General features: G+C 36.0%; 1 protein-coding gene across 1 annotated transcript; it reads left to right on the top strand.

Annotated features, from left to right (window-relative positions):
* The first annotated feature begins 2,222 nt into the window (after nt 1-2,222).
* GNG4 (G protein subunit gamma 4) lies at nt 2,223-10,116 on the top strand. Its single transcript, XM_018077373.1, has 2 exons — nt 2,223-2,327; nt 9,271-10,116. Exons 1-2 carry the CDS (start codon nt 2,232-2,234, stop codon nt 9,397-9,399), a joined length of 225 nt encoding a protein of 74 aa, XP_017932862.1. The 5' UTR covers nt 2,223-2,231; the 3' UTR covers nt 9,400-10,116.

Genomic DNA, 10,116 nt, shown 5'->3' with positions numbered 1-10,116 from the left:
GACTGTTTTTGGCTTTATGATCATTAGAGCTTAGCTGTGGAGATGATAACAAAATTTAAATGATTCATACTTGTGGGGGTATCATTTTGTAAACAAAGCTAAATGTGTTTATTCTCATTTTTATGGCTAGGTCAATGCTTAAAAGGTAGGGAGTTGTCAAACAAAAAGTCCAGAGATGAGCTGTAATTCAGAGCCTCCTCCTCTTGTGAATGTCTCATATCCTTTCTGCTGTTTGACTTTCCACTGCAAGTCAAAACACATCTGAAAATTGATCAGAGGCTGTTGGTTGGTTGTGGGTTTTTGTACTGTACATAGCATCTTATGCAAAGCCAGTTCCTCCACATGTGTTCAGTCCTGTGCCTTGTGAAGAATATGAGTTAAAAGATTGTAAACAAAGTCAAAAAAATAAGAAGCTGCTGTGTTCTGACACGGTTTTATTTCATTGGAGCATACAAGGGGGAAACTTTTGTTCCATTCAAATGACACACAAAAACCCCCAAAAACCTGTTCTTTGTCTTGGCAAATGTTAAAGCTCTTGTTTATTTAGCACAATTAATGTATTTTAAGGTATCGTTTCCCCTGCCTAGACTTACACTAGGCTTGAAAGAATAAGATTCTTTTGTTTCTTCCAATGAGTGTTAAGCACAGCTCACCAATGCATTTGTATTCCACTATCCTGTTTTACAGCACAGGTTACTGATTTTTAGAAAGGAGAAGAAACAGATGTTTTTTGCCTTGTCTTGGAGCATGTATTTTGTGAAATCTAAGCAGTTAAAAAGTTATTCCTTCATTCTTTTTGTGCTCTAGATTATGTACTTCTATTGAGTCTAACAGGGTTAAGACACTGTATATACAATTTTTTTTACAAGAGCATTTCCTGTGTCCTACTTAATTTCCTGTTTGTATCTTATCCCCCAGTGTCTGGATCAGGTAAGCTATCAAGGTTCAAGAAGGGAAATTTGTATGGTTCTAGGTGTTTGCTTCTTATCTAGAAATAAGCCGGAAGTATTCATTTTGAAAGTCCTGAGCCAAAAACTCTCCTGGCAGCAATACAAAATGCATGCTTTTGTGTGTTTTTCTCCCATGTCCCATCTGCCTCTCACACCCCGTGTCCTTTGCATTGCCAAACTTTGTATTGGTTTCTGACGCTTGGTGCTTGACTAATCTTGCTTCAGGTGGCACTTGTGGTGAAGACCACAGGGGAGTGTTTTGGCTGATTGAAACCTCAGCACCTCATCTTACTGGGTAGTATAACTAGCCCAGGACCTGTCTAGGTCATCTGTGATCCTATCATCTTTCCATGCGGCTTTAGTCTAACTTCCAATGGCTTTGAAATAGGAACCGTTACTTGTGCTGGACCAGTGCTACGTAGTGGTGTCAGCACAAGGTGGTTTAACATACAGACCACCTTGGCATATATATTGTAAGTTATTCAAGGTCTGAATGTGGTCATGTTGACTAATCTGGTAACAGTGCTGAGGACTGTGTGATAACGAGTTGATTTAATCCCTCAGGGAGTAGCAATGCACGAAAACCAAACACTGTCATACCTTAATTAGATATCCCTTCCCAAGAGCTGCAGATCTCTTAAAAAATAATGCATTCCTATCCTGCATAGTGTACTGTACCAGGTTTTAATCATCTTTAAATTTGCTAGGCATGTCTAAGCAAAAAGTTGGAAACCACTGCATTATTTTTCTTAATCTGTTACTTAATTTCTAAACCCCTTATATTGATAGTCAGAATTTTGACTCGTTCTCTATCTTAAAATTTCTCTTTGATGCTCAGTGAGAGCGGTGTGACATTCGTTTCCACTGTGCATATTTCTGAACCTGTTTTGATGTTACAAGGTGTAACTGGGGCATGGAGCCAAACTGTGCAATGGCTGCAAGGTCTGTTTGTGAACAGCTGTTCTGAGTTGGCAGTCTAAACCAGGGCACCCATTTCTACACTGAAGTAATGGTCCTGTGCTCTGTGTTTGTATGTTGTTTGCAGGATTCAGTTTGAGTACTGATGATAGAGAGTGCAAATATGTAATGCAATAAGGTGCTGTTGAGCAAGAGGACAGAAATAAATGGTGTCTGGTCTGTATTTGTGACCTACAGCCTGGCAGTGTTGATGTGGTGGGTGAGGGTTGATTAAGGTTCAGAGAACTGTCTTCTCAGTGATTGCTGTATTTGCTACCTGTACTTTTAAATGTTTTCAACTTTGTCTCTTCTAGGAAAAACAAAATGAAGGAACTAGTATCAAACAGTACAACCAATATATCTCAAGCCAGGAAAGCTGTGGAGCAATTAAAAATGGAAGCATACATGGATAGAATGAAGGTAAACTTAGACTTATTGTTGATATTTTGAATTCACTGACTAGCTTGTGTTACAGTGTCTCTTTAATATTGTAGAAAGACTCAACCAGCTGAAATCAAAAATCCTTGTTGAACTATAAATCAATATGCAGTACTGTAAATGAGTCACTGACTCCTACTAACTACTGTAAATAACTAACTACTAACTACTCCTGCTAACTACTGTAAATGAGCCACTACCTGGTGGGTTCTAATGAAGGGATTTCCAAAGCCTGGCTTATAGTTTGCTCCTGTGTGAGTGTCTTTTACATCTGTCAAAAGTTCTATTTTGTGAAATACTTAAAATCATCTGGCAGATGCAGGGGTGCTCTTCCTTGTCACCTGTAGCAGCTCAGGTTTCTCAGTTTCTCTCCTTTAAGACCTGGAATAAGTCTTTAAGATATTGCAATGCTTTTGAACAGTGATGAGACAAGATGAATTGCTCTGATTTGTTTTGTTTTAGCGCAGACGTCATTGCACAAAAAAATTTGTATGATTGCAGTGTGCGGTTATGATTTTTCACACTTGATAACTTGTTGTATGTGAAGATTTCATTTTATCACACCTCTAAATATATGTGGATTAAATATTTTTATTAAAGACACTATTAAACAGAGATTCTCAACATTTTAAACCAGCATAGTCTGTGGATTATTCTTGCCTGTCACTGTGCCTTCCACTAGACTAAAATTTTGTGAATAAATCAAGCACCTAAAACCTAATAATATCATAGAAAGTTTTAAGAAAATAATGCTCATTTCTTTTGCTATTTGCCTCTGAAAATAGAGAATAATTATTTGCATTAAAAAATCCAGTCTCTCCAAGTAAGAACAGTTTCTAGTCTGACAGTCTCTGAAAAGGAATACATTTAAATTATCCGATTTTCTGCAAACAACTGTACCTGAGTTGTTACAAACTGTAACTGTTTGTAACTGAGATTACTAACTCAGTAGTAGTGAGCATGGGGACAATAGCATATAATTATGATTTTTAAAATAGTATCAGATCACAAACTCACTAACTGGAAACATAGTGTTTCTAATTAAGAAATATTAGTACAGTCACGTGAGTGGTCAATCTTGGTTATATGAAAATAGAAATTTCAATCTCTCTATTTTGTGGCAGTTTTTAGCAATGTCTTGTAAGATCACTGAATTTGTAAAAGTGTAGTTTCTATCTTGTATCTTACAAATTCATTCCATAATCTGTTCACAGGGACAGGTGTTTCTATTTTCTGGGGTAAGGGAAGTTCTATCTTTTCCGTGTTCAATGCGGTTAAACCGTCCCCTCACTCAGGTCATATTGCAGCTGCATGAACAGAAGTGACCAGAAGGAATGGGTGTGCAGGACTGGCAGAGGAAAGGGTTGGAAAAATATGACCCAGTTTATTGGAATTTGAAATTGTTGATACTTAGTAGATTGTCTTAAACTTGTCTATATAGATTGTCTATATAGATTGTAGATTGTCTATATAGATTGTAGATTGTCTATATATTCAGTGGTAACTGTCACTAACCATGTCATTAGCTCAGTTAGCAGATAGGTTCATTAGTTAGATATATAACATTATTAATTACATATGCAAGAAAGACATAGGCTATTTTTACAGTCAGCTTAATTAAAAAGAACACAGTTATTAGCAAGTGTGGCAGACCTAAATAACAAGATAGCTTGAAAGTGCAATGACTTCACCTTTCAAGACAACTTGGGACCAAACACGCACCACACAAAATCTGACATGTTTCAGAATTCTGAGGGTTCCTATACTAACATAAACTGAATATAACCTTTCAAAATGTCTTGATTTCTAGAATTTCTTTGAACAAGCATATGAAGGATTGTGAGAAGAGGTTGATAGGATTTTTATTTTTTCAAGATCTTTGTTTTGCTTTTTAACCTTGAATCAGCTAAGTGTGTGTTTCGGCATAGCCAGATTTTATTAAGAGACTTTCCAGTGGTTTCAACAGGAGATTTTGAGTTCTCAGATCATCACTGTAAAGGGCAGAGAAATGAATTTCCTTTCTTTTTTTTGGTGTTTTGCATCTGATTAAACTAGTTAGACATTTAACAAAAGATCACTGCTTTCCAAATAATTTAATTAAATACTGTTTTCAAATAGCTGTAGCCAAAGAGTTATTCCCATAATAGGCAAGACCACATCGCGAACATTAAAAAGGTGCCTGCATTATTGGCCAGGGAAATCAGAAGTTCTAGCTCATTTTTCTACTACAGAGGCACTTTGTTTTCCATGGACAGTAGCTGCTGTAAGCAGCAAGAGTTGGGTCTGCTCAATTAAAATCTTGTAGTTAAAAGTATAATGATAGTTGCACATTCCCCGCTGTGTTCTGGCTTTTTCAGCTGATTTAAAAATCAAGTCCTTTAACCAGTCAGAACAGCAAGCTGTGTTCTGAGCAAGCTGTGTTCTGAGGTTCCACAAAGACAACTCACTGTTAAGGTGTGAAAGAAACAGGACAACTTAAAAGCGGAGGATGAAGTTATTGGTGTATTGATTGGTAGCTGGAAGGAGTATTACTGTGGTTCTTTTTGTAAACTGTAGGAATCCCAGAAGGATTGTAAATTGAACCTGCCTTACTTACCTGCCAAAAGAACAGCTAGAGTTATAATGGAGAAGTAAGTTCAAAGCAGGAAATGCATATTCCAAGCTAGGAAACATCAAGTGAAATCAGATGAAGTGGCCTCATGACTAGTAGAAGAATGTGTCTTCTAAAGATCTAGCAGTAAAGCTGAGAAAGCAAAGATAATCTTGATGTTCATCAGAGTTGTCCTCAAAATAAAGCACTATTTAATCTTCTCTTTGCAAGCAGAAAAGCAAGAAAGAGTGCTCTGACATTTAAGAAACTTGGTATATCAATTATTATTCCATTTTCTTTTTCCTTAGAAGACAGGAAGTATTCCTAACTGGTCCTGAATAGTATTGGGAGATAAACGGTGGAATTGCCAATAAATGTGTGTGAATCTCTTTGTTTTAGATGTAAAGGATAAGCAGAGTGGGTGTCATAGTAAGGATGGTAATTAGTCACAATCCATGACAAGACAGATGACATAGTAATTGCAGCATTTTGCCCTGTCATTGAAGCTTATAATTATTAGTGCAGCTAACAGGATTATGTTCTAACTTTGGCTTTCTTATCACCGCTGTTATTCTGAAATATAATGGTCAAATTTCACAGTCCTCCTGAGGCTAATTCTTCAAAGCATCGGGGTTGAATATTTTGTTGGATTTTTTTGTTTCCTTTTGGTAGTTTGACAACAAGATGTATTTTTCACTAGAGAGGCTAAAAGTAATTGTATAAAATGTTAGATCAGTGTGATCCCTATATACTCAATCCCTTCTATCCATACACTTTAAAAGAATTCATCAATCAAACTGAAGTCTGATTTTTTTTTCTTTAGCCACTTCTGCAATGTGTGTAAATTACTTTGAATCTGCAGACCAAGCTGTATTGCGTAGGAGAGTTGACATGATAAATGTGATAGTTTCATTTGAATATTCAAGTTACATGCATTTATTTTAATTCTTAATATAAGCAATTCTGAAACTGTTCAGCAGCATTCAGCTACAAATAACCCTAAAGGTGAGTAAAAAGCTCTGATGGAGCAGCCTCCATTTAACTCCTTCCATGACATAAATAGTCTGATCAGCCCATTATTTTGTACACTAGCAGGGTGTAGCCCTGGCCATGAGGCATCTCTGCCTGCTGACGTGTGCTAAAGCAGCGTCTCTGCTGGAGCCTTAATGCCACGCTCAATGCAGGGGCCTTCCGCCGCTGTTGTTCCGAATAATGACACTGAGCAGAAAACTTGCTGGAGGCAACGTTGTATTTTGCTCTTTTTTTGGCCACAGTTCTGACTTTGCCAACACTGCTCACAGCCGCAGGAACCCGTGTTTTCATTGCTCCTGGATTGTGATCAGCTAATTTAACTCCCTGTAGTGAGTGGTCATTATTCCGCTGTGCAAGCCTGAGTGACTCCACTTTTAGTGAAGACATGGCCGTAATTCACTTTTATAACTGCTGTAATCCCAGTGGGAGGATATCTCCTCCCCAAACTTTCTGTTTGCTTAAAGGATGAAAATATATGGCCTCGTGCAGGTTTAGTTTGTGACAATGTGCTGAAATGTGATTGTGTTCCTCAGTTTCTTGTTGCAGGTTTGTTTTTTTACTAAACTGTACTATGGTTTGTTTAAAAGCAAACTAAATTGGAATTTAAACACTCTGACGTTGAAGAAAGTGTTGCTCTGCTTTATGGCATTGCTACCAAGGACAAGTTAGACACAAAAATGTATGGTGAGCTTTTGCTAGTGAAAATCATTGTTACATGATATCAAAGCACAGTAAAATGTAGAGAAACAGGAAATTATATTACTGGGCTTATCCCTTCTAAGAATGATGATTGAAATTGTACTTCTATTCCATTGAAAGAAAAGCAATATACTTGGGCTGATGTTGCTTATCTGTGCATGGAACAAACAAGATCATTGTGGGAAAGTTGGTCTCTTGAAGTCCAGAGTTGGTTCTCTGCTTCTGTAGGCTCAGTTTGCTTAAAAAGACTGTTGGTTTCATGAATAAAATAATTTACTCATTAGCTTAATTGAAGGTGAAATGTGCTAGACATCTTTAATAAACCCTGTCTCTGGGACCCAGAGAATCAGACAAGCTCTACATTAGGTTTTATGGCACTAATGTTTATTATGACATTGCAGTGAAGATGTCATTGAGCTTTTTGTGGGCACCTGTGGCGCTGAGTTTGATTTGCTCAGTTTGAATGTAAGAGTTCAGGACCAACTAATTAATTAGAGCATAGTCCTCTCTTAATTTGAGACAAGCTTAGATAAGCTTGAAGGACAATAGAAAAGTGAAAAACTGAATGTTAAATAATTATGAATGTACTGATGGTTATCATTACTTGCAAATACTTTTCCAAAATGCTGTGGTGATACATTCCTCCTAACATTACTGGAAATGTGCTAAACTCCTCTTCAGTGGATAAATTCTATGCTAGTTTATATTTTACTGAGGTACAGCGTACATAGTTAGCAAAGAAAAGTATGTTTCTGTCATTTGATCTTTTAGGGGTTTGATAGGAATTTCATACTCTGTCTACACTGTGCCTTTCTTTGAATAATCTTTTTAAAAATTCACAAGTAAATTTAAATGAAACTTGGAAATATGATAGGATTCGTAAGTTTTCTGTTTGTTGATTACAGATCTGTCTCTCTGTTCTAGACAATGCCCTCGTACCCTAAGCCTCATTCTTTTGTCATTGCTTAGCAAGTAGCTAATTGAAGTATGTCTGAAAGTGATTACAATCCTTTGTACTTTTTAATTTTCCACACATAAGTGTTTTACCTGCTTCTTTCTTGAGAAGAATTTGTCCTTCTGAATATCTCTTCTGATTTGCTCAGTTTTGTGCTTTGTTTTCTGCTTTGTGTGTGCCCAGCAGTCTGTTGTTCATGTGAAGTGTCTCTGCCCACCCTTTTGACTTACAGGACAACTCAAAGACAAACTAATTTTAAATAACTTAAACACCCTTGCCTCTTCCACTAGGAGGGTAGTCTATACTGGGATGCCAAAACACAGGTACTTTGTGGGTTTAAACATTCTATAAAGATATGTTTTAGTGGATATTTAAGAAGTTAAAAGTATGTTATTTTCTTCCAGGAGTTAATTTAAATTTTATGTGAATTCGGATTCAATACCTGTTGACTTCATAGGTCTCATCTGAAGCCTACGACTGGCCGGGCTCATGTCAAAGCAAGTAGGGTGTGGGGAAGCTTAAAGCTAACATTGATGACACATCTGCTTGAAAAATACCAGAAATCTAATTTGTTTTTCCTCTTCACTATAATTAAGCAAACATGCTGACCTCAGTGTTTGGCTCAGGAGAAGCTGTCATGTTGCTCAGAGAAAAGACTTTTTTGTAAAGACTTCAGATTTCATTTTCTCAGACTATTGAAAACACATTAATTCATCAAAGCAAAGAGATACAGATAGCTGTGAATATCTTGCTGACCGAGCAGAACAAAAATATTTTGTGTATGCATTCTAAATACTTGAAAAAATAAATGAATCACAGTGGCCTAATGTCACAGATATTCATATGGCACAAAGCTGCAAAGGTTACAAAGTTTAATATTTCATTTTTTTCATTTAATGCAAAATATCTTGTAGGCCAACACACTGCTGCATTTTTGTATGACTTTTCAGTAAGCATAAACCAATGCCTTGAATTTAGAGACTTGAGAATTGTTTATTTTAGAAATATAAAAATATTAAGGTAATGCTCAAGTTTTAATGCATTGTATGAATAAAGTAACTTACTAAGCAGAAGATAATTGGTCTTACTTCATCGAAAAGAACAGTATTTAGCTTAAATGACAGCTATGACGCACTATGTTCAAGTTGTGTTCTTGATTTATTATTTCTTTTTAATCCCATGGTCATGTGCCTAAAGAACTTTTTGTTTGTTTTGCATCCAGAGGAGCAAAGGGTAGAAAGTGTTTGTGGAAAACCCTACAATGAATGACTAGGAATAAGAGCTGAAGCAGGTGCCTCTACAGAAACAGACACTTCAAGGAGAATCCATATTGTTTATGGATGGTTAGCATATACATGTTTTAACGAGTATGTGCTCTTGACCTCCTTCTGATGGAGAGGAACAGCTGAACATGAATCATATAAATTGATACCATTTTATGTCTCTATGTTAGATAAAATTTACGTAAGGATTACTAGGCCTAGTAAGAGCAAATGGAGAGTTGTGGTCTCTAATAACATAGAGGATAAAGCAATCTAGTCCCTATTTTATGATAGCTCCCATTATATTTGTTTTTATGAAAAATATTTATGCAATGGAGATTGGTTCAGAATTACATGTTACAGTAGTTCTCTCTTCTCTTCTATTAGGTGTCCAAGGCTGCAGCAGATTTATTGGCATATTGTGATGCGCACATTGGAGAAGATCCCCTTATTATTCCTGTGCCTGCATCTGAAAATCCCTTTAGGGAGAAGAAACTCTTTTGTACTATCCTTTGAGTCTGTTTTCAATTAAAAATGTCTCCTGCTAAAATTTGGTATCAGTGTTGCATGCTTGTAGCATTTTTTTCTTCAGATATCTATACTTACCTTATAACTATAATATTTTTCAAAGGTAGTGCATTTTCTGCTAAAAAAACCTAAAATTAAAAAAAATCCTAAAAAACTCAAGGTGATACTTATTTTTGAGAACAATGTACAAGTTTAGTTTCAGTTCTTCATAAATATTCTTTTGGTCTTAATGAAAGTATCGAGTACAGTATCAAATTGTAGATATCTTTGCCAGTCATAGATTTTTCTGAGACCTAAATGAGTCATACCAATTCTCAAAGCTATTTTTAACATTCTTATTTTCCTTGGAAGGTGAATTTAATTCACTTGCCTTTACAAATTTCTATCTAAAGAGAGTAGTGTGACCTCTGCCTCAAGTAGCACTATTTAGGAAAAGATCCCAGTAATTTACAATGTGTGGAATGATTAATCTTACACAGTAAGTGATGTTTTCTGAAGACTGTAAGAAACTTGACTATAAAAAGAATCTTAGTAAAGCAACATTGTAACTACAAGCAGAATGAAGATGTATAGTTACACACCAGGATTGAATCAATAAAACTGTAGAAAAACACATCTGCTTGTATCTTATTTTGAATTATAATAATTTAAATTATTTTAGAAAGTAAACTGAACTGTAATATAACTGTTCCTGAGGGTCTTAGT

Source organism: Manacus vitellinus, unplaced genomic scaffold (assembly GCF_001715985.3).
Source record: "Manacus vitellinus isolate BGI_N305 unplaced genomic scaffold, ASM171598v3 scaffold_37_pilon, whole genome shotgun sequence".
NCBI lineage: Eukaryota > Metazoa > Chordata > Aves > Passeriformes > Pipridae > Manacus > Manacus vitellinus.
This window is presented reverse-complemented; position numbering and strand designations above follow the sequence as displayed.